The 26,462-nt window shown below is 35.5% G+C and overlaps 1 protein-coding gene across 7 annotated transcripts in view; it reads left to right on the plus strand.

Moving 5' to 3' along the window:
• The window catches only part of LOC140157184 (rap1 GTPase-activating protein 1-like), a 516,716-nt gene that overhangs the window by 466,156 nt on the left and 24,098 nt on the right, over positions 1 to 26,462 (plus strand). For all 7 annotated transcript variants that reach the window (XR_011859645.1, XM_072180297.1, XM_072180300.1 and 4 more), the window contains exons 3-7: positions 3,182 to 3,229; positions 16,594 to 16,641; positions 18,490 to 18,561; positions 20,532 to 20,723; positions 25,173 to 25,276. Coding sequence is in view for 6 of the 7 variants with exons in the window: in XM_072180297.1 (XP_072036398.1) it covers positions 3,182 to 3,229; positions 16,594 to 16,641; positions 18,490 to 18,561; positions 20,532 to 20,723; positions 25,173 to 25,276 (464 nt within the window). In the remaining variant the exon portion in view is untranslated. The remainder of the gene's footprint in view (positions 1 to 3,181; positions 3,230 to 16,593; positions 16,642 to 18,489; positions 18,562 to 20,531; positions 20,724 to 25,172; positions 25,277 to 26,462) is intronic.

Raw genomic sequence — 26,462 nt, forward strand, 5'->3', positions numbered from 1 at the left:
TCCATATTGTCTGACCATGGAGGTATATAAATAAATGGAGAATGATCGCCAGAATTCTAATCTCCTAAGTGGAGATTATCCCGTTACCTCTATTCAATGAGTCACCAAACTTGAATTGACCAGCCACTTCAGCCAAGCTATTGATCTCCACGATGGTTATGAGCCTCTACCATGGTTCATTGATTGTCACTCCCAAAATTTCCTCATAGGAATTGACCCTACATTGACCCGCATCGGAAGCCTTGTAAAAGAGACTGTATAATGACGTCAGCTAGTCAATCAGCTAGTTCAAAGTCACCAGTTTTGATAGCTTATAGTTTCAATGTATGATCGTATGCGAAACCCAAGAAATTCGGATGTTCTGTTCTCAAGTTATGAAACTGTTTTCTACACTAGTTGTGCCCTAACTTGACAAATATACTTAGTTTTCATGTTCATATATTAAGCTTTTAAGGGGTCTGAGGGAGTTCAAATATAGTGCAAATGAAAGCAAAACGTTTTTACCTTCCGATTGTGAAAAAAATATGTTGGGCCAATTTGGGCCATTTGAGTTACTGAGCGAGCAAAATTTACCGGAAGTACTTCGAATTCAAGCAAAAGTGATGATCAGACAATCTTTTCTAGAGAGAAATTGATATACGGAATGTATAGGCCCTACATACTTTGTTTAAACAGTTTCTCATAGTTTAGTGTATGATAATCGTGATTTTGGTTGAAGCTTCGGGTCAAATTGATTGAGTGCCATGACGGATATGTCATGTTATTGTTTTTAAACTTTTAATTCTGTATTGTCATGAAATCGTATAGGCCGCCTAAATCATCATCATTAAACTTCTCATTGTATAATAAATAATTATCAGTATTTAGGCCTAAATGATTATTAATATTATTAGGAGGCTATCATTTTCTTTGGAGGGAGGGGTTCCAAATATACGGGGGGGGGGGGTCATAACTTTTTGGGAAAAAAAGTCATAATTCAATTTTTCATGACCAAAATGTAGGGAGTCACAAGATGACAACAGGTAAGGTGTTTCTTTTTTCAAAAAGACTGATTTCTTGATGCAATTTAAGCACTCAATTTTTGGCGAAAATGAGATTTTGATATCAAAATTTTATGAAACATGAGCACTTTCCAATAAGTATAAACTTCATTTTACCCCATTGAAATCAATGGCCAGTGAAACAGACTTCACAATGTAATCAGCTTAGCATAATCAATATAAACCTGAAATTGCCTATTCAACAATAATTGGTCATAACCAACGTAGTACAAAAGAGGCTTGGCTGGATCATTCTCCATTTATTTATATACCTCCATGGTCTGACTAACTCATATGTATAGCATTACACAATTCAATGGATCCACTAACAAATTCGTAAGTCACACCTTTATCTTAAAATATTAATGTTTCCACAGTATTTTTTGTGGGAGCCGAGATTACATCAGACACATCGAATTGCATTCTGAATGCGAGGAATGTCCTGATGATATCATATAATTTAGATTTTTTGAAAAACACGATATAATAAAAATTTTATGACAAATTATTAAAATTTCAATAGTTGATGTGCTCTTATGTCTCAAAAAATACTGTCCAAACGTTGCTACCAGAGCCCTTAAGTGTATGTTTGGCAGACCTTTGACTGATAGCATAAAGTTGTTTGACCAGTTGTAAATGCCAGAAGGTGTCATACTTTTGGGTATTTTTTTGAGACATACTGCATGTTATTGGCATTTGTGATGTGTTGGAAGTGTTTGTGAAATGTTAGCTGATTTACTTAAGTCCAGTTTAGTTTTGCTATCATTAATTAGTCGACAGCTAATACAAGACTAACATATAAGGCACATATTTTTGTGGCACCAGTTTGCTATCTTGAGTAGATAGCAAATATAATGGAACCCATTAGAATGGGATAGTTTTAGCAGCAATAATTCCAAATATATTAGTTTTGGATTATAAATTAGTGTCACATGATCTTTCAATAGTTTCTTTAGTAGAGAACAATTTCAGTCATTTAGCAGCTTAAAAGTAAATTGCTATCTTCAGTAGATAGCAATAATTACGATCTTCAGAAGATAGCAATTTCAGTCATTTTGCAGCTTACAATAAATTGCTATCTTCAGTAGATCAGAATTATTGCTATCTTCAGTAGATAGCAGTTTCAGTCATTTTGCAGCTTACAATAAATTGCTATCTTCAGTAGATCACAATTATTGCTATCTTCAGTAGATAGCAATTTCAGTCATTTGGCAGCTTGAAGTAAATTACTATCTTTAGTAGATAGTAATTTCTGTCTTCAGTAGATAGCAATTTCAGTCATTTTGCAGCTTATAGTAAATTGCTATCTTCGGTAGATAGCAATTTCAGTCATTTTGCAGCGTAGCAGTAAATTACTATCATCAGTAACTAGCAAAATCAGTCATTTTGCAGCTTAAAAGTAAATTGCTGTCTTAAAAGATAGCAGTTTCTGCCATTTTACAGCTTTTAGTAAATTGCTATCTTCAGTAGATGGAAATTTCATCTGAAAGTAGGCAGTAGGCACTACATTTTGCTATATGCTACCTGCAGTAGGTAACAAATATATAACAAGTTAGACCACACACTATCTAGACTGTACATAGCACATTTTACCATGAGCTACTTACAACACAAATTGTGCATTGAACTATGTGCTGTAGAAAACAAAATTATCAACCATTGACTGTGATATCGACAGGGGGATAGCAATATTGTAGGCTATGATATTGGGTTGATGCTAGAATTTACTTAGCTCAACTTCTTATAGACAAATCCAACGAGCCAAGTCATGGTCAGGATTTGGTCAGCCATGACTGGGTCCCCGCAGCACCAAACTGGTGTTGTGACTGCCCAATTGGGTGGATTAAAGCCACTTAAAATTCAATGTTAGATTCTTTTGTGTTGTAAACTGTCATCATTCTTTCGTCTATGTGTAACACGGGTGATAGAATGCAGTATAAAATGCCCTCCAAGGCCGCATCATTTCACATTTTAGGTGAGATGGAGCCGACCGGGACCCAAATTTGGCTGCTATTGAGGTGTAGGAATTTCGTGAAATTGGATTTGTCTATAGCCTTAATATGAGTCCTCAATAAAGTTGTTACCTGATTACGAGCTAGACTTTACTAACACTGCCTTTCTTTCTCTTATTTTGTTTTCAGAGTGCACAAAATGAGTTGGACTTCTTTGAACTACTACAGAAAATACAGGTGAGCTTTTGTTCTATGAATATGAAATATTTACTTGTTTATATTGTGTGAATATGGAAAATGTAGGCAACTGAGACATTGATCTGATATAAAAGCATCTGCAAAAATAAAAATAGATGAATAAAAAATGAAGGGATGTCAACTCTCACACATTGAGTGTAAGACTCATGCATTCGGGCACTTTCTCACGCTATCACGCCAGATTAGTAAAATCTCACCCCAAGTTAGGAAATCTCGCGTCAAGATTTGTGCAACATGTAGTATGGTTCTTCAATTGGGCAACCGGTACAAAAAAAATTGTGAATTGTTGACCCCAAATATTTTTGACCAGGGACCTGGGATGTAGCCTACTGAGAGTCCATGATTAGCCCCCCCCCCCACATACACATACTGGCTACGCCACTGATCCCTTGGATACCGACATCAAGCTTTAGCCACCTTAAATATAAATTGCACAAGTTTGTCCTATCAGTTAAAGTTAACCTTTAAACGAACATTATTTGATGTAGTCTCATTCTGCACTACCTACCATATGAGATGACATATTATACCCGTAAAGGCTGTTACAATGATGTATGGGCTACTTATATTCTCCTTTGTTCTACCTTTACCTTGATATAATATTGATAGTGTTCACAGAATGTAGACATGAATCAAAAGTCATTAGTCATGTTCAGACGGTCACACAATCCTTGTGAATTGAGTTACTCGAGAATACGTATAAAGTCAATTCCCGACTGTGTGTCCACAAAACTCCATCGTATGTAATTATCCTTAACTCTCTCCACACGGGTGTCGACTGCAGACGACAAGTTTTTAAAAAAATCCAAAATTCAAAAATTTCGGAATTGTACATTTTCATGACCATATTTGGAATCAGCATGAAAAATGCATCAAAATGAGTACAAACAAGCCTAGTATTGGTTCAGTGGTTCTTAAGATAGCTCTTGAAATTTTAAGAAAATATCACAAAACTTGGACTTTTTATGTTGAAGCCTATAACTAGCACGCAGAGCATTTGGCGATGCCTGATGACGTCAGCTTTGGATTTACAACTGGAAGGGTACTGTGACCCCTCTAGTGGTGCGCCAAATTGAACCATATTGAATATAATAAAACCAAGGTCATAGGTTTTTAAGTTCAGCATTTTGAAAATCGCAAAATGTCTTGTTCATATAGAGTTAGTACTTAAGGATAAGTTAGGATTCACTTGAGGTTATATATCCCGATATCCCCTACATTTCTTGTGGATGAATTTAGGGATAATCTTAGGGATCACAACACATCGGCAGAGTGCAACACTATCGTAAGTGCAGTAGAATGTAATAGCTGCCTTTTGTAAAACACTTATTGTTTGCAGCACAATCCCCTCATCATGCTCATTGTAAAGTGTGGATGTCCTGTATAGTTTCATGATGGCCACTAAGCTAACCCCAAGATATCACCTTTACATGTAGTTGGGTGTTTTTTAGTGTTATTGATTTAAAAGTAAGTACATTTATTGAAATGTTGCAAATGGCAGCTATTGCATTCTACTACACTTACGATAGTGTTGCACTCTGCCGACTAACAGATTTCCCAATTGTTTTGCTCAAGAACCGTGTTGCTTCAGCAAAAAGTCATCCGTGTGGACGGAATCTTGGTAGATTTCATGGTGGATTTTATCTGCTCAAGATCTGCATTCCATGTGGACATACCTATTTGTGAAGACTGAGTGGTCATAATAACGCACCTGTCATAGTTTGAGATGAGACAATGTTATCTAACTATAGGAAAAAAACAGGTGTGTCAGCTTTGTCAGGTTTACATGGTGATTGATACTTATGAGTTTGTACAGGAGTATGGCACTATAAATCTTAAGTTGTCATAGCACAACATGATGCAAATTACTTATTAATAACAATTAAAATAATCTGAGTGAATTATGGGCTTTTATATAATGTTAAAGGTTGAAGTGAAGATGCAAGATGGGAATTTATTAACTGAATTAAAGCTGTGTTTTAAGTATCTGCAAAGATAGTTTTAAAACAGGGCAAGGTCCTAAATTTCTGTCATTTTAGAGCTTATAGTAAATTGCTATATTCGGTAGATAGCAATTTCAATTTTTTTGCAGCTTTTGCAAATTGCTGTCTTCAGTAGATAGCAGTTTCAGTCATTTTGCAGGGAGCTCTTATAGTAAAGAGCTTATAGTGAAGAGCTTATAGTAAATTGCTATCTTTGGTAGATAGCAATTTCAATCATTTTACAGCTTATAGTAAATTACTATCTTCGGTAGATAGCAATTTCAATCATTTTACAGCTTATAGTAAATTGCTGTCTTCGGTAGATAGCAATTTCAATCATTTTACAGCTTATAGTAAATTGCTATCTTAGGTAGATAGCAATTGCAATCATTTTACGGCTTATGGTAAATTGTTATCTTCGGTAGATAGCAATTTCAATCATTTTACAGCTTATAGTAAATTGCTATCTTAGGTAGATAGCAATTTCAATCATTTTACAGCTTATAGTAAATTGCTATCTTCAGTAGATAGCAATTTCAATCATTTTACAGCTTATAACAAATTGCTATCTTCGGTAGAGAGCAATTTCAATCATTTTACAGCTTATAACAAATTGCTATCTTCAGTAGATAGCAATTTCAATCATTTTACAGCTTATAACAAATTGCTATCTTCGGTAGAGAGCAATTTCAATCATTTTACAGCTATAGTAAATTGCTATCTTCGGTAGATAGCAATTTCAATCATTTTACAGTTTATAGTAAATTGCTATCTTCGGTAGATAGCAATTTCAATCATTTTGCAGCTTATAGTAAATTGCTATCTTCGGTAGAGAGCAATTTCAATCATTTTGCAGCTTATAGTAAATTGCTATCTTCGGTAGATAGCAATTTCACTTATTTTACAGCTTATAGTAAATTGCTATCTTTGGTAGATAGCAATTTCACTTATTTTACAGCTTAGAAGTAAATTGCTATCTTCAGTAGAGAGCAATTTCAATCATTTTGCAGCTTGTAGTTAATTAGCCCAGCAGAAGACGGTATTTTTCAGTGTGTATATTCATTCTAAAATGTGATGTGATCAAACTACGATAAAACATTGTTGGACTAAATTTAAATGGAAATACTTCTTGTTAAATGCATTAATCAAATGCATTTAATGAATAAAATGAGTGAATAACAAATATAAAATGTCCTTGATACTGTCAAAATTTAAGGTTTCAAAAAAAGTGATTGGAGACAAAAACCTGGCCCAAGATTTTTATTTAAAAATTGCGGAGGGCAATCAAACTTTTTTTGTTGTCTAACGTTATGTTAAAATTTCTTTGTGTGTAGTAGTGTATAGCAAAGTGGGGCAGAGGTTGAGCCTGGGGTGTGTCTCATTGACTTGGAGCTAAATACACAGATGCAAATGTGTAAATTAAATTAATTTTGTGCTGCAATCAAATTACCATGACAATAGAAAAAAGAATTAAACTTTTTATTAAAAGAAAGAATATATATGGTGTGAAATAAAATAATATATTGCCAAAATGTTAAACAAATAGCGCCATTTCCCGTTGGCTTGTTGATACAGTTGACTGGTGGTGGACATTAAAACCATCTGGTTAATTAATGTTTTGCTAACGAGATACAGTCATAACAAGATACTGTTAAGGTATGCGAGTGCCGTGACTATTAAACTGTGTCGTTCGATGAGAAAGGTTACGCTTGAATGAAGTGAATTATGCAACATAGTAAAAATCTTTAGAGGAAAAAGTGGTTGGAAACGTTGCGTAACTTAAATATATACTTCACCGTCAAAGATAGAGGAGTATGTTACACAAATATTGGAATATCTCAAAAAGCATACAAGACAGTTTTAACCCTATGAGAACTACCTGCCGATTGGCCAAAAAGAAGTTTTCATTATCAGTTGGACCAATCAGCAACATTGTTAGAATAATTTCACCACGCAAAAAAATTGGGGTGAATTATTTGCAAAGCTCCATTCTGATTGGTGATTAAAGTGAAAATATCATGTAATTGACCAATCAGAGGCAATATTAGATCGACAGGTAGTGCTCAAGGGTTTAAACTCTGACTTACATTTGAAGGATAACACCGATAAAAAAGTTTCAGATTTCCCAACTAAGAAACATTTAAATTAGCATTATGATTTTTTCTGCATTGAGATTAATAACATTAAGACAGCATAAATAGGCTAAACATGCCAAATCTCAAAAATTAGTCACACACACACAATTGTTGCATTTCATTAATATTAATTTCTAAGGCAATGAAGATGATTTTTGAATAAAGATCAATAATGGTTTCAGTTTATAAACTGGGTTATGTCCCACATAGTGCATTTTGAGATAAGTATGTTGGGTTAATATTTTTAACTTAACCTGTACAATGGAAAATGGAGAGCATTTTAGAAGAGGCATTTTAAACATCTGCAAAATGTATGCTTTTAGTAGCAAGGAAAAAAAATGTTTTTAAAAAGTGTGAGCGTGGCAAACTGATGGAAGTACACATCTCAAGTATAATCATGAGACACTTGTTGACCAAATTTTGTAAACATAAGAAACTTTTACTCAAGATCTGGGTCAGATAATTCCTTAAAAGGATCTGGCTAAGTTTCCATAGTTACCTATGAATTTGATAGCGTCTATACAGACTTGTATTTCAATAGAAAAAGAAATCAGTCAAGTCTTGTTGGGACCTATTTTTCGCAAAAAAATCAGTAAATTTTTTGTGGAGACCTACTTATTAGTTCAAGTCCCATGTGGGGCTAAGTTGTATACAGTTTCATGGGCAAAATTGAATTTGAGTAATTTGAGAATTCAAGCAATTTCTGAAAATATACTTTGTAGATAAATAAAAGGTTTGATACAGGTGGAACAAATCAATTAATTATGCTGTTTATGTTTGCTCACATTTTCTAATATATTCTCCTCATTAGTGTTAAAATTGTTGCATCATCAGCTACTGTGAAAATGTCCTTGACAGAATGGTCAAAGTGTTCAAATTTTACCTTAACTTTGAGAAATAATTTAGGTGAATTTTATGCTTGGAATGACAAAATGTCACAAGACTGTAGTGAGCTGGCAATGACAGGGTCATTGCACTTCCACAGTCTCATCTCCAGTGTCACATTATGGTTCTTTAACAAATATGTGTATAGTCATGGAATAACCTGTGGAGACTGAGTATTAAAACTCTCACTTTTTGACACGAGGTCAAATTGTATCATATTAGTAGTAATTGTAGGTTAAGAATGACTAAAGCAGTATACAGACTTTTTATTGTCACGTACATATATTGTATGTACAATATATGCGTTATTTAATCTATTGCCATTCTATTTCCAGTAATGTTTAAGTTCTAACGAATGTTTGATGACGTAAAATCGATAATATATTTCTGCTAGATATTGTATGTAACATATTATCGATTTTTCGTCATAAACATTCGTTAGAACTTAAACATTTTTGGAAATAGAATGGCAATAGATTAAATAACTTATATATTGTACATACAATATTGTACGTATAATACTCGGAGTCTGAAGCGCTTAACAGACATGACAAAGTACAGTGCTCAAGAATGGCCTAATTGTACTTAGAGATAAGACAGGAAATTCACACCCCCTGTGTGGAAGATGAAGGTCATGTTTTCCATAGAGGGTGTATGGTTTTCAACTGGAATAGCCCAGTATAATAGCGTAGTTGCCATGGAAACTATCATGTCATACAAAGCTATTCAAAGGAAGCAAGATTTTACTCCTCCCCCCTTCCATGTAATCAATTTTGGATGTTTTTATTTTCTAAATTCCCTCATGACCACACCAGTCGTAGATTTGTGATCAAATTTCCCTCTAATTGATCAGTTCGGTGACTTTGAGGTTACAATGTTTTTACCATCTCATTATTTTCTCGGGATACGTGGTTGGCGAAATGAATGAGAATATTTGATTATGAGGTAGGGGCCACAGGATAAGTTACAGTTATTGGATCGTGTATGGGTGTTTTATTACAAGATTTTAAGACATATGTGTTAGGTTTTAAATTTCATGTAATCAATAAAATGCTTTTATGGTAAAAAGCAAAACTCCATAAATATAATGAACCTGCAAAGTAACTTACCTTTCCCAGTTCTGTATTATGCAATCTGTTAGGTTTGATGAAGTCTTATAATGGGGAGTCAAAAAGTCTGATTATGTTTGTAAAAAAAATAGTTCAAATATAGGTCAAAGTTGATCTTTCTGGTTGGAATTTTGAATATTTCACACTTGCATAATTTTTTCAGGGAAGGAAGAAGGGGGTCAGTCTCCTAATGAACAAACTTTCGTTTATAGGATGTCATCGAACTTTTGGTTTCTTCCCTTAAATATCCGCATGATCAGTCAGCAACAAAAAAATGACTGTCATTGACATTTTGAACCTGCATGAAATTTTGAACCAGACGAACATCATTCGAACCTTATATCTTAGAAAGAGTTCAGACTCGATACCAAAGAAAGTTGCATTTCAGCATATGGAATACGGCCACAAGACAGTGTTTTTGCTATTTTCCTCTGCCAGGAAAAATCATGCACATAGGTTAAAAATAAAACCCATCACAATGAGCCTTGAGATCTCATATATTGAACCCATACATTTCCCTGTCTCAATATTTGAGCACAGATACCGCTAGCTCGGGTACAGCTGTGACCCACCTCCAGCATTATACCAGTATAGAATGATGTGTAGAACAGTATTTTTAGAGTCAGCAGGTAAGCTTATGTTTATCGTAACTTTAACATTTAGGCTAACTATACCAAGTTCACAGATCCACTTAAATCCAGAATTCCTAGATCTGAATGAATTATTAATTGTGTATCTAGTATGAGATAAACCTGTTGTCTCTATGTTCATCATACAAAATTGAGGTTTACAACTGAATTTCTATTTCTCTTTCCCAAAATAACTCTGTTATGCGAACAACAGGTGCAATACAACACAACATGTGCACGATTGTTTGTTTGTTTGTTATACTTTGATTTATTAATGTTTCTTCAAGATTTTAAGCGCATTTCAACTTCAACATTTGTATTTAGAAAAGTGGGCCCAATTCTCCAATTTTCACCACTACCTCCTTCCCCACCGTCATACTGTCATGACCCAACCTATCTTCATTTAAAACAGGAAAAATATTTTGATTCTGTAAAGCACCCAAATTTTCCATTTTGGGTACACTTTGAAAAATAATTGGAAAATGCACCCAAAATCACACAATTTAGGTGTTTTTTTAGATTGAAAATATATAAAAAAGCAACAAAACCTCCCAATCCAAAGAAAATTTCTTACACTTCCCATAATATCTTGCTTTCATTTAAATTTTCTGTACTAATTTACTATTCAGTGCAACATGGGTCGATAGTGACCAAAAGTACCTCAATGAACAGCAATCAAGAGGTTGCAAATGATGTTAATTTCATGTTTAGCTAGTCTTATTCTCAACTTGAAAACAAAGGGAACCTATAGATGAGTTGACCTCAATGTTTATCAACAAAGGCAAGGGACTGGTATATCGATATGCTTGAGTGAACCCCATGCAACTACTACACTGTTCAATACAGTAGCGTAGCCAGCGGTGGGGCAGGTGGGGCAGAGTGCCCCCCTGACAAAAAATGAAAGAAAAAGTGCCCCTCTGACAAAAAAAAAAAATGAAAGAAAATCAGGAGGGCAAAAGAAAAGAAAAAGGGCAAGGAGCCCCTTTTCTAGCAAAATTCAGGGCCAAAATAGTGTAAAATACAAATATTTTTCGCGCTATGCGCGCACATTGTAAGAATAAAGCCCTTTTCAGCCGGATAATGAGCGGAAATAGTGTAAAATACCATTATTTTCCCGCTGCGCGCGCACATCATCCCAATAAATCCTTTTACCCCAAGACAGAGAAATTGAAAACACTCGGACGCAAAATTTGCATGCATGTTGGCAATCAGACACGACAACCATTTATTGACTTTTGTTTAAGACCCGCACCAGTACCTACAACAAATAAACAAACAAACAAATTCTCAGCCGTATTATAGCCAAATATATAACAGGAGATTCTCTAATCGAGCTTAATTACCCAACCCAAGACTCTAGCGAAACAACGACCAAAGGCGCAGAAAATCTCGTTTAGCAAAACCAAATGTGATCCAAACTTGACTCTGGTGGCCGCCACCCGAGGCTAAAATCTGAGCGTTGGACCCCGAACCCGTGGATCATTCATCAAATATCATGGCTGGAAACTCAACAATAAATTATGGTACTGGTGCATACAGATCCCACGCTCCCAAGTGGAATTCCTGAGACTCTTCAACAGGTGATCTACCTGAAGTTACAAGGATCAAGTCTTAATGTTAGCATTCTATGACATATATCATAATAAATAAATACAGAAAAGATAATTCAAAACCCAGCATTATTTTCTTTTGCTTACTGTGTGAAGTCTTTGACCTTATAAAAGACTACTTTACTGTTTTTGATGACACCGGACCTGTGCCTGCATGTAACAATACGATTGTCAATTCCTGTACATATATATAGTTTTGACGACTTACTTTCCCTCTTGAACTATCATTCTAAAAAAGTTTGATACAGAACAATTATATAAATTTTATGTAGCAACATATTGAACACATGATCTAATTAAACAGTGTACATTGTAACTATGAAGATCTGAGAAAGGGAAATTAATTGCAAGTCACATGTAATTTTAATGATCGGCGTCAACTCTTTCTTCCTCCCTCCTTATCTACAGGGACCATAATTCTTGATTTTTCTTTTAAACTTACAGACAGTTAAATGCTTTAATTAGCTATTATTTAACACACTACCATGTAGTAGATAAAATATATCTGTATTTATACAGGTCATTATCTCATTACTGTCACACATAATTATATTTTACTTCCTTCTCACATGTCCACACAGGGCGCGGTGGGTGGGAAGATTTTTGTTGTTGTCGTGTCCAATACAAAACCAACAGTGAATAAATCACCACCTAATCACGCCCGAAACCCGCAAAGGCGGCAAATCCCATTGGTTCCCGGGTCGAGCCAAACAATACAAATTTATCTGCATGACAATGATTGACATCTGACCCGTAAACAATAACATGGATTGGTCCATTTCTCAGCAAGGGTAAATTGAGTTTAACTTGTTGCACTGTGTTAAACTTTATTTCGAAAAGCTCGAAAGACATACAGTCTCTATGTATCGTATGATGCAACTGCAATTTTTTTTTGTCTGTGCCCCGAATTTTTTTTTGCCCCCCCCCCTGACCAAGAAAGCTGGCCACGCCCCTGGTTCAATAGCCATGTGATGTGGCTAGGGTTTTAAAAGCATGGGCCCTGAACAAAATATGATGCGTGCGCATACTGCCAGGCAAAAACAATTGAAAATGTGATGATGCGTGCACCTGACATCAGAAGTCAACTCATATTTACAAAGTAATTTGTAAGCAAAGGACTCTGGGAAGGGTAAGATATCTTCCCTGCTCGTGACCTACCTACCCAACCTACATTTTTTAGCTATCTACGCCGATCTAACACTACAGTTTTGTTTGGCCTAAGGCTTATGTTCACTGCTCACAGCCTAATCAAATTTTGATCTATTCTCAACTATGTGGGCGGATAATAGATGACGCAGATCACTGGTATCAATCTAGACTGAGGAGTCTTGTATTCTACCATATAGGTGAGGGCGGGACAATGTCACAACTGCAAAAGGCCAGTGAAAAAGTTGGAAGCTGGTGTGGATCGTGATAAACCAAGTGCACATACAGTCCTTGGGCACGACAGGGGCTTGAACCCAGAACTCAGTGGTGCAAGGCGAGGGAACATCCGCTCCCGGGGGAGGCACTCGAATATGAAAGTGACGTACCTGTGCCTACCAGCGTACAAAACTAGGGGTCTATCGGTGTAGAAATTTTCAGAAAAAAGGGGGTCATTTGGGGTAATTTTGTATGGGAGCACCCAAAATTTCACATCATTGACAATCAAAAATAGCCCAATTTTACAGTACAAACTTAGACAAAACTCATTTCTTTTGCTCAAAATGCACGCAAAGCGTGTCGAAATTTCAATTTTGAGGACTAATTGTTCAAGAAAAAGGATCATTCAGTGTAGGCTTCTGAAAAAACAGGGTCATTGGGTGTAGGATTTGCCAAAAATACCGGGGTCTTTTAATGAGCACATGACGTATGTCAATATATGGGAGTGCCCTCCCCTGGGCATCGGGCATCCGCTGTGCCAAATTGCTCAAATTCAAACCCAAATTTGACATTAAAAATCATAAATTCATTAGCAACTGTTTGTATGCAATTTTCTAACCCAATGGGATAGTTCTTCAAAACACTTTTTATCCATTCAGGAAGTAATGACATGAAATAAGGGAAATCTTGGCAAAGAGGTTTCACATCTTTGTAGCCAATTTCTAAGTAAGTGTTTTTGTCTGGCTTAAGTAGGTTTTATTTTCCTGTTTTACATTAAAATCTTTCCCACCTCCTTCCTCTATTTTCTACACTAGTATATTACTTGAAGTGGCATTAAATTTCATATCCTCAAAACCTCATATTTCAAATATATATAAAGAAATATGATCTCTTTGTTTTGTTGTAAAATGAAGTCAAAACTCTGGTTTCCCGTGTTATTGGATTCTGCTTATGCAGCCAAAAACCTTGAGATGGGCTGTTCCAATCGAAATTCATACATCCCCTATGGAAGACATGTCCTTAATCTTTCACACAGGGGGTGTAGATTTCAATTGGGGTTACCTGAATATGTGAGTCCATTTGAAATCTACACCCCTTGTGTGGGAGATTAAGGTCATGTCTTCCACAGGGGGTGTGTTGATTTCAATGGGAATAGCCAATGGGGGTGATGAAAGAAAGTAATACTGCAGTGAGTTATAAGTGGTCATTTTGGTTAAAAATTTATATTTGTGTAAAGTGCATGGTGTAAAAGTAGAAATTTGCACACAATTTGGCAATTTTTAAATTTACAATAAGTTCTAAGCTTCCTTTCATTTACCTATAGACAAATAGGAATAGAGGTTATCCATGTTACTCATGTGTGACTTCTAACAAGATGTGCTGGTTCCCGTAGTATTCCTCATTCAAACCAATTCAATGCACAACCTCGGAGTTACTTGCATGACTTTGGCGGGCTATTTTGAAACAGTCATGGTTGCACATGCAGGTACTTCTGATGAAAATCCTAAACAAGGTTTAGCAGTCGCTGATAGGATATGCAGCTTATAGAACACGGATAACCTCTATATATTTGCACATTATTAATTTCGCTTTAGCAGGTTAGAAAACATGAAGCGCTAAAATAAGTGTAACACTGAATAGTGCACACATGAAGACTGCAATAATGTTTCAATATTTTGTTAAATGTGTGACACATGTTGGGTGGAAAAAGGCATCAAATTTTAAAAGAAGGGGGAAATATATAAAGAAATTTAAAGAAAAAAAAGTGAGGAAAGGAAAGGAAAGAAGAATTGAATGAATGAGGAAGAAAGGGTGAATAAAAAGGAAAAAAATTACTCTAGGAAAGTAGAATTATCTCTCAAATTTAACAAAATTAAGTGCTTTGCTGAAAAATGAAAAGTTATTTGTCATAAAATATGACAAATTCTCTCACCTTAACTCTCTCCACACGGGTGTCGACTGCAGACGACAAGTTTCAACAAATTTTTAAAAAATTCAAAAATTTCAGAATTGTAAATTTTCATGACCATATTTGGAATCAGCATTAAAAATGCATTAAAATGAGTACAAACAAGCCTAGTATTGGTTCTGTGGTTCTTGTGATAGCTCATGATATTTTGAAAAAATATCTCAAAACTTTTTATGTTGAAGCCTAGGCATAGCATTAAGCAATTGACCTAAATGGAGTACCATCTTTTAACCATAAGAGGGCATTGTCTTTGTCTTAAATTAATAGTTTTGGTTCAGTAGTTCTTAAGATAGCTCTTAATATTTTGAAAAAAATATTTCAAAGAGCATTAAATATATAACTTCCATCATGCTGCCAAAATTGTGACAAAAGAAATATTTTAATTTGTTTCTTTATTTTTGCAACAAAATACGGGTAAAAGCTGAAAGTGATGCCCATCTTGAATGTTAAAAAAAAAGAATAATTGGATGGCTCAATTTTTATCGCAAATCTTCCAAGATTATTATTCTCACAGTTTTCACTTTCGTCTGGATTTATTTTTTGTCTCGCCATGTCTGGTGAACTCCAACAAACTCTTATCCAATTATTAGAGATGCGGGGACAAATTATTTGAAATCCATCGGAAAAAATTGCAATTTCCGGTCTAATCTGGTTGTGTTATATGCATTCTTATTTTGTAAATGGTTCATAATAGCAACGGTTCCAAGTTTTCAATGAATAATTTGTGGTGTTTTTGTGATTTTTATTGCCTTATGTGAATGCTAATCTAATATATGCCTCCTTCATATTCTTTTATCATGAAAATACGTTTTGCATTTTCAAGGTTGATTTTCTGTAATGGATTTTTGTGCCATGACTCCTGTATAATTTTACTTGCAATGAATACCATTGTAGCGGGATTTTTTTTCATAATTATGAAGATATATTTTCTGCAACTGGTCTGAAGAAAAATGAATGTTTAAGTGAGCATGGTTATAGTAATTGAAATACATTTTAGGATTTAGATGTAGAATGTGTAGGGGGCTTTTGGGGTAAAAGCAGGGGGCAGCAAAAAGCAGGGGCGGCAAAAAGAATTGATGAAAAATGTTTAAAATTGTGAAACTAAGCAAAATTTTGTTTTGGTCGCTAGCTGACGCCTATATAATCCTTTTTTTTTCTTCAAACCATAGAGAAAAAAAGGAGGTGGCAAAATTTACCTTTTCTGCAGCCCCCCGGGTAGGAGCGGCCATGGTACACCACTGAGTGTTGTAAGACTTCCCTCCCTGTACACCACATATAGTTCCACAATTTTACATCACAGACCTATATTGTGCATCTCATTCCAAGTTCAGAATAACGCTATATTTCACAGTTGCTGATTCAAATCAGTCCGTTTACACTTTTGTGTTGCCAGCGTCGATTTGATTTGGCCACTGCGATAACCAACATAGTGTTACCCTCAAGGGAAAACTGTAGTGAAGACTTTGGGTTATATCATTCTGTTCTGTTTGTTTATATAACTGATTGTGATCAAGTCTTTGACTAAATTGTTTTAAGACAATTTTGACATTTGGGAACAAAATATTGTTTAAGCCTTTGTGCAATGGACAGCCCTGGTGTGTAAATGATTATTATTAATTTGTACAATAAATTTGTATGTCTTCATTTTTTATATTTCTACAGAGTGACCGTCTGGATGAGCAGAGATGTTCACTACCACTAGTTTTACAGGTTAGTGACCCTACATTAGCCTCAACTCAGGAAGTCACAGTTCAATATGACATGGCTATATACAGAGTTATAGCCAGCACAATTTTAGTACCGGCTAATTTTAGTAGCTATGTGTGTGTAAGGAGAGAGATTAAGAGATGAATGTGTCCATGTAGGGAGATTAAGAGATGAATTTGTCTGTGGTGTAGCTGTTCTCCCGCTTTACCAACACAGCTACACCACAGACAAATTCATCTCTTACTGTTCTCTCAGGTAAAAAACACAACATCTTTGTTGTAACTAGAGCATTTTCTGTGATTTCAAAGATTTTTTGTGCTGGTCGGTGACCAATATATTTAAGCTTAGTGCCGATCAGGAAGACTGTGCCGGATATCCCTAATCGGCACCACCACTCCCTCCCCTTCTACTTCCCTATATCTCTCCCTCTCCTCTGACCTTCTCTTTTCTCCCTCTCCCCCAGCTCTCTCTCTCTCTCTCTCTCTCTCTGCTTCTTTCTCAGCCATGTACCACCTTTTTTTGAAGCTATTTGCACTCTCTGTGTTCAGACTGTATACTTTCCTATAAAATACAGAGATATAAGCACACATTAATGACATTCTAAAGATAGCGCAATGTTTTGTCAACTGCAAATAGCATCAAAAACAAACTTAATGTATCATTTTGATCTCAAGTTAAATAAACAAGGAAATGTTAGGTGTTACTTAAATCTAGTTAAAGCCATGTGGAAATGATACATGATAGTCATTCTGAATCATTTGCAAGCATTTTCAAGTATAGTTAATCCATATAAGGAAAGTTAACCGGGTTTATAAGCATTTTAAAACATTTTGAAGTATCTTGTGGTTGGATTTGACTTTTTTGAAAACCTAGATTGAAATGAGGATCAGTGACCTTTAAGAAGGTAGATGGAGAAAAGATACAGATCATATTGGAATGAGACAAAACAAAGATGTTGAAAGGGAGATGGAAAGAGGAGAAAAGAAAGGAGATAATGAGAAAAATGCAAGAGCAAATGGAGATAGAGAGAGACAAAACAAAAATACAGAAAGACACAAAAAGAGGAGAGGGAGAGAGAGAGTGTGTGTGTAGAAACAAGAAGCGATAGAGATGAAGACAAGTGGAAGAGAGAAAATGGAGAGAGAAAACAGAGAGAAAGAAAACAAATACAGAGAGGGAGCCCCCACAAAACAGTAATTGTTGGGACATATGAGTGCATTTCACTGTATATGTGATTGTGAAGTCCACACATTTATGATCTTATTTAAGTGTGCTGAAACACAACCTGTTAAATGGGTTAGAGGACTATTAGATAGGGCCATGTGTAGATAATGGTTCTCCACATAAAAATCTGAGATCCTTGTTTTTTTAAGCAACATACCAAAGAGAGATGCAGAGATGCATCCATATATGGGTAGGCCTATAGCATCTTCTTTCACTTTTTTAAAAAGAGTTGTAAGTAGTGGGGACTGTCCCAACAATTAAGGTTTGTGGGAGGGGGAGAGAGGGGGGAGGGGAGAAAGAGTGGGGGATAAAGATGTGATGGGAGATGTAGAATAGAGAGGGAAACAGACAGAGCGATGGAGAAGGCAAATGAAAGCAGGGAGAGTAAGGGGGAGGAAGATGTGAGGTGAGCGATGAGAGGAAAACAGAGGTGCATGGAAGATGAGAGAGAGGAGCGAAGAAGAGTTACTGAAACTAAAGATAAAATACAGATGGAGAGAGAAAGGAGATATGAAGAAAAGTGAAAGGAGAGAGAGAAAGAGAGAATAACATTTAGGGAAGAAGAGAGTGCAGATGTGAGATCTCAAATTTAACTCATTTAATTTTTTTTTCTGTCCCTCTTTCCAGAATGTGACCAATTCACCAGCCACCAAGGCCAGGACACAGGCCAAGAACACAAATACCACCAGAATAAAAGAGGTATATAGTTAGGATATTTTGAAATTTTACTTTAGTTGTTGTCAGAAATCATAGGTTTTTACTCTCTTTGATGACCAATGATCATACTTGAAAAGATGATGAAATGTGCAACCAAATAAGTACAAACATGCCCACAATTTGGCTAATTATGCCCTGAATAATAAACTTTCAAAGATCTGTTATTGTTACAGAGTAGCGATTGGATAAAAAGTCCAAGTTGATGTGGAAAATTCCATCACTGCCGCTAGTCATCATAACCCATGATCGAATTGATGACAAAAATCCACACTACCCCTGTGTAAGATTTTGGAAATATCTTCCACAGGGGGAGTATGAATTTCAAATGGAATGAACACATTAGAAGCTCCATTTGAAACTCACCCTCCCTCAGTGGAAGATTCAGGTTTGAATCTTTCTCAGAGGGTATATAAAATTCAAGTGGAGCTGCTTAAGGGGGTACTACACCCCTGCCCAATTTTGTGCCTATTTTTGCATTTTTCTCAAAAATTATAGCGGATTGGTGACAAGTAAGATATGTATATTAGGCCCTTCACAATTAATTCTTAGTTTCCTGTTTCATGGTTGAAAACCAGGGATGAGGCGACTTTTAATTATTAATTATTAATTATTAATTATCTTTTATTTTCTTTATTTTAAAATAAGTGGTCACAACCTACATCAAGCCATTTTGACAAGGAGCATGCATTTAATTATTTTATTACTATGTTTGATTTTATACATAAGTAATGGTACAATTAGGTTCTATGTTTATTCATCATTATAGATGATATGATCAAAGTCAGAAAGTAGCAAATGGTAGTCATTAAAAGTTATTTTTAAAGAGAAAATTCAAAATATAAATAAAATAATTAAATATTTTGCAATTCTCTACTTTGGACGCGGGCGGGAAACAGGAAACTAAGAATCAATTGTAATTGGCCTTATAGGGGCAAGGACTACAAGTACTGCACTGGAAATTTTATTTCAGCACAGACAACAGTTGTGGAGTTACAGTCAAAAATGAGGGAAAACCAATATTTGATCAATAAATCAATAACTACTTGCCTTGAGTTGCTGAAATTTCAGTGCAGTAGTTGTAGTCTTTGCCCCTATAATATACATATCTTCTTGTAACCAATGCACTATAATTTTTGAGAAAAATGCAAAAATAGGCACAAAATTGGCCAGGGGTGTAGTACCCCCTTAATATGTTCATTCCATTTGCAATTCATACTCCCCCTGGGCCTGTGGAAGATATTTCCAAAATCTTCCACAGGGGTAGTGTGGATTTTAAATGGAATAGCCTAATTTTCACAGATTACTCGACCCGGTACTCGACATAAAGCTTTTACACATTTCTGTGTGACAAAATTGGCAATCTGTCAAAAGCTGTAATTTGATCATTTGTCTTCAACATTGTCACATGGGCCAATTAATGGTTCAACTTATTTTTATACTCCTAAGAGGCCACTTTTACCAATTACGGACTGGCCTGGATGCTCCGGAAAACATGATTTTAGAGAAAATTGGCAGCTTGGGATGAATATTTGAGAAAATGAAGTGGGAGTGATGGATTATTGTTCCTATAGAAATAGAATGAAAAGGGTTTGCTGGAGTGAAATGAGTTTCAAACTGTGGTGATAAACTAAAAGCTTACATTATGATGATTATGATCATATTCCAGTCTGGTCTTTTCTGGTTCTCCTTGTTGTGTTGTAGCTATATTAAATTGTGCTCCACAATAGCATATATTTATTATGATCATTATATATTTTGGAATGTTTTTGAGCAGCATGATAGCATTGCAGGGATTCAAACCCATAACCTTATGATCGTGAGTCAAAGCACATACTGCCCTCAGCTTAAATGTCAGCAAGCTGTGGTTTGTGATATTGGCAAGATTATTTTTTTGCATCCACAAAATTCATTTTACGTGATTTAATCATAATAATTGTATTGTTTATTCCCAGATATTAAAGAAAAATGGTCCGCATCCAAATATCGTCCAGCCTCACGACGGCGGGTACTGGATAGACGGGTTAGATATAGAACCGCCTGACAACGATAATTATGTCGTAGGAAAAGTACCGGAATATACGGGTGAAAGCAGATTGGAATTTGACGACACAAATCAAATGTATAGAAGACATTACTATGGAAAGGTGAGTAGTGGTGGCTTGGGAAAAATATACACCAATCAAACAAACAAAAACACCCAACTGAGTATTGAGTAGGGTTGCAGTTTTGCTACTTCGCAGTTGGTCAATAAAATTGATGATGAAATATGTTGTTATGGCAGATTGGAGGAGTGCATGACCTTAGTGGAGTTTGCACTCAGTGAGACAAATAAAGCTGGCACACAAGAGAAATGGTTTTGGTTCTATAACATAGATCCCAAGGCTCGATATAAGGGGTGTCATTTCCACTACATGTGCATGAATTTGCATGAAGGGAAAATGCCCAAAATTTCTGTTTTGACACATTATTTGCCTTAACTCAAGAACTGCAAGACCTATGGAAATATAAATGTGATTATTGGCTTCCTTGACTCAGTTCCTATTTATATTAATTTTTGATACTGCAGCTGTTAAGTTAAATGGGTAAAACTGCCATCTCCAACTCATCTTAAACCAGACCCAACACAGAACTAAGAAACTTTAAAAATCATACAAGCAAAGGGAATTTACCAAGTGATTACTAGATTATTACTAGAGCACTTTAACTAGCTCAATTTTAAGCAAAGTGCTGCAACTTCAAAAGACACATATTCCTGCTATTTAATGTACAGTTTTATACTCGATGCATAATTTCTCATATTACATAAGTATATTTTTAATGTTGAGCACTTTTAAGACATCCAGACGTGTGAACTAGTTTTATCAAGCAGGGTTGATAAAATTAGATTATAATAAATAAGCATTTTATGAAGTCTGTATCTTGTTAAAAAACAAAAAAATTAGGTTAGATAAATGATTTATGAAAATAGTTCAATGATAAAGAACAATAATGTTCCTCTGATTGTGAGTTGCTAAGATTTTAGTTGATCAAATGGGAATAATAGTTAATCTTTTTTGGAAGAAATGGAAGAATTACAAAGTTTTATTAATTTGGCATTTAGCCGTAAGCCATACTTCTTGTACAATGTTTTGTTCACCGGCTCATATTCATGTTACTCCAAATAGCCTGGATCATTCTGATCTGGATCTGGATCAAATTAGGGGTGGGGGGGCACTCAACTTAAATTTTGGTAGAGGGAACTAAGAACTGATTATGGGGCAAAATAGTGGCTTGATGAACATTTCAACATTTTTGTGGAGGTCTATGAACTAAAATTAGCCAAAGTATAGGCTGTGGAGCTAACAAATTTAAACGTTTTCCAAATTTGAGCTAAAGAGCTACAATTTTCAGAGATTTAGACTCAATGAATTGGAACATGATGCAAATGTGGGTCTTAAGGAACTGTCGGAGGGCCTGAAAAAGGGACCCTTGACCACCGCACATACCTGTACCACCTTAACATGTGAGTGAGTCCCCCGGGGATCAAATATGAGTTTATCTGATTCTGGAAGTTTTGTTTTTTTATCTGAAATCCTACTCAAATTTGATCTTACCAGATCATGTATAATCTAGAATGGATCAAATTAATCTGGATTGGGGTGAAATCATAATTATGTGGAGTGCACCTCTTGTTTAAATCATTTGCTGACAAAAAGGGGTTCACATCTTAACTATTACAAAAAATTTAAAATGTGTAGAAAGTAGGGCCAGACAATTAAGATATGAAAATGTTTTTATTGTTTTAGAGTGAAAACCGAAACAGTGAAGGGTGGTTTATTGGGCTATTCCAGTTGAAATCCATACACCCCCTGTGGAAGACATGACCTTAATCTTCCACACAGGGAGTGTGAATTTCAAATGGGGTTACCTGAATGGATGATGACTCCATTTGAAATCTACACCCCCTGTGTGGAAGATTTAAGTCATGTCTTCCATAGGGCGTTTGGATTTCAACTGGAATAGCCCATTGTTTGTTTCAGTGTAAAATCAGTGACAGACATTTATTTATTAATGAGTGAAAAAAATCACTGAAGTATTAAGATTTAGGTCATGAAAATGGCTAAAAATGAGAATATGATATTAAATTGAGAGAAAAAGAAACTGTTTTATTCCATTAGTGTTAAAAGCAAGTTACTAAAACTGGAAGGGATTGACCTACACACTTAAAACTACGGGGTCAAAAAATGACCCAAACGGGGTCATTTTTGACCCCAGCATAGTTATCAACTAAACACCATACCACTAACGGGGTCATTTTGACCCCATTGGTCGGGGTCATTGCAATGACTACGTATTTGGGTCAAATAGTAACCACATTGGGGTCAAAATATTACCACATTTCGGGGTCAAATGAAATGACCCCTTCAAAAGGGTTGCCTTATTGGGTTACTTAATGACCTCATTTCGGGGTCAAATGAAAGGACCCATTTGAAAGGGTTGTTTTATAGGGTTACTCAATAACCACATTTAGGGGTTGTTTGGATTTTTTTAGTAGGCCTATGGTCATGCTGGTCCCACCAGGAGTGTGTTTCTGCACAGAGAAAGCATTACATAAACAGCAAACTGCAAAATGCATCTGTGTATCACACTCACACGCAGTCAGTCATCGCCTATGACAGTTCACGTATTATAAGCTTACATGATATAAGCTTAGAACAACTGCAGCGAAGACACCGGCCACGCCGGACAGCATGAAATTGGAATGAATTTGCGTGCATAGACAAGGGTCTATGCATCCTTGCAGTCTCACTTTTCAACTAACTTTTCATATTCCATCATGCAGACAAGCACACACGACAATCCGCTGAGCTGCACAATCAGAACAAATATGGCGCTGATGTGACCACGTGGGAGCCGATGCACACCGTGTGCAAATAGTTCAAATGCAAGTCATTATAAAGTTGACAAATTGGGTAACTTCGGTCAAAAATTAGTTTTATTTATTAATCAACAAACATTAATTGCAGCTCATGTTTAAACTCATTTATGAATTGAGATTTTCAAGCGGAAGATTGAAACTGATATCAATGCGCGACGGTATCGGCAAAATGACCACTAAGTTTTTGACCACGTTCGTCGTGGCTAAAATGACCTCGTGAATGTGGTCAAATTAAAACAGTACAACCCCCTTGAAGGGTCAAAACAACCCCAAACGTGGTCAATTCAAAATGACCACGGAAAATATAACCCCGTAGTTTTTAGTGTGTAATTTATACATAAATCAAATGTTTGTTTTGCTGTTATTTTTATCGTAACAATCGATGAATTGTTGAAATGAAGTTACATTCATGTACTCAAGAATTATTGTAGCACTATTTTGGGAACAATGCAAAGAAAATTGGAATCAATGTGTTTATTGTATGAGTTAAATGACGTCAAAAGCGAAGATTATTATTCTTTTTTTAACATCCTGCTTGTTTACGACGATAAATTAAAGCCATAATGTACGATCTTATAATATGAAATTGGTTCATTTTTTTTCAAACCTGATTTTTTTGCATATTTGTAATAATTACACATGTCCCAACTTGGACCTAAAATGGAATAAGCCAAATTTGTTGTTTTTGTAGGTTAACACAGCAAAGTTCGACATAAAGTCATAATTTTTTTATTATAACTTTATGTCCTACCATTATAGAACTGCATGTTAAATGGCCAAAATAACCAGTGGGATTTCTTTTACTTTACCTTGTTATTTCAGCTTAAAATGGACAGCAACCCATCCCAGCAGTTATTACTAATATTATTTCAACATTTTGATTAAAGAATAACACAAAATTGAAATTTGACCGAAATCGTACATTATGGCTTTAACAAATCTTCAGTAGGCCTATTCACTCAGGTTTGTTCCAGATGGCAATCATATACATTTCTCAAAATCTTGAGATGGACTGCCTGACTCTGTTCATAGCTTAATAATGGCCCTATAATTTTGGTGTTTCTAATACATATTAGCTCACTCCTGATTGAGTCAGACCTCAGTTGGTCTCCTACCATAGGGAGAGGAATATATTACTCTGAACTGTCTGGATTGAACAAAGCAAAAATGATAGAATATTAACAGTATATAAGGCCATTCCTAATTAAAGAGTTTGTCTCAAAGCCGTTCCCAAGTTGAAAATCTAGTCAGACGTGAGATTGTTGTGTGGTGAATTAAAAAAAAAAGCAGTCCAAAAAATAAAAATTACTCAACTCCAGTGGGAACAACAGGCAAAAAGCTTGCAAATTTATTATTGTGCACGGGAGCTTTGAGACAATTTGAGACAAACTATTAAATTATAATTATAACTTTTTTGTGTTGCAGACACAGACAGTTTCATCAAATAATTTTATTTCATTTTCTATTGTAAGAACTGTGCAACATATATCTCAAACATAGTCTTATACCACAAACTTGTCAAAAATACAGTAAATCTTTTCCAACATAAGTAAAAGTACTTATGTTTCTATAACTCTTGATAACTGTGCAGTCAAATTGAATTAAAATGTTAAAGTCTGCTATTTTTTTAAAAAGAAAATAATGTATTTTGTTTGATCATGTTTTTTTTCTGCAGGAACATTTTAATTATTTTGCCATGGATGATGTCATGGGTCCCTTGGTGCTTTCAGTCAAATACGAAAATGTACCCTCAGAAGAACATGTTAGAATAATTCTCAGGTGAGTTAGGTGGTCTGATCTGGTCTGATCTGATCTTGTCTGATCTATGGATGGTGACATACTCTCTTAATGTAAAAGAGTGATAAACTCACTCTCCAAAGATTGAAAAGAATGAAAATCACTCCAAAGGAAAATCACTCCGAAAAGAGTAAAAATCACCCCTAAAGGGTGAAAAACACTCTTACAAGATATGATATAAGGAACATTACTTGAAAAAAACAATGTCCCCTGTATCATACCTTGAAAGAGTGGTTTTCACTCTTATATGAGTGGTTATCACTCTTCTCACTCTTTTGGATAGTGAGCTCTTCACTCTTTTACATTAAGAGAGTAAATTACTGGTCAAATGCTAGGAAATTAATCTTGGTGAATTGCTTACAATTTGACTTGCCATAGATATGATACCCGCACTATCGGCAGGTCTAATAAATGAAAAAATGACAAACAGGGCAAAAGCAAATTGTGATATGATCAGCAATGGAAGCAATTTTGAAAATTGACTCAACTTGCACACTAACCAACTGTGCTGTTGATCAGCTTTATACCTTGTATTTTATTGCTTTTTTTGCCAGAGACGTAGCTAGGGGTTGTGTCGACCGGGGGAAATGTCCCCTTTCTTGAAACAATTGGATGCAGAGCACCCAAAAATTTCCATAAATACCACTAATTTGGTTATAATCTAGATGAATTTCGGTCTTAAAATGGTCTTTCAAATGACAATTTTTGTTGAATTGCACGTGAAAAGTTTGACTTTCACAACTTGGAGGGAGCGTAGAATTGATCTAAGGGGCACTGAATTTGTCAATTCGGTGCCCCCCCCCCCACTAAGATGGTGTCCAGGGCATGTGTCCTTCCTTGCCCACTAGCTACACCACTGTCTTTTGCTACCTATAAATGTGCATGTATCTCATTATGGTAGATCAGACTCGCATCACATTTACATCATTGATTAACCCCATGGGCACTTTCTTACAATGCTCCTGATTGGTTCATTACATGATATAATCATCTCAGTAACCAATCAAAATAGAGCTTTTATATCTCTTAACAATTTTAAGCTTAATCTATGTCATTCCTACTGACTATTCTTACCATATCTCTGATTGGCTTGATACATGATATAGCCCTCTTTGTGACCAATCAAAATAGTTCTTAGAGGCTGATAATTCAACCAGAAATGCCCATG

Source organism: Amphiura filiformis, chromosome 7 (genome assembly GCF_039555335.1).
Source record: "Amphiura filiformis chromosome 7, Afil_fr2py, whole genome shotgun sequence".
In the NCBI taxonomy this organism is placed as follows: domain Eukaryota; kingdom Metazoa; phylum Echinodermata; class Ophiuroidea; order Amphilepidida; family Amphiuridae; genus Amphiura; species Amphiura filiformis.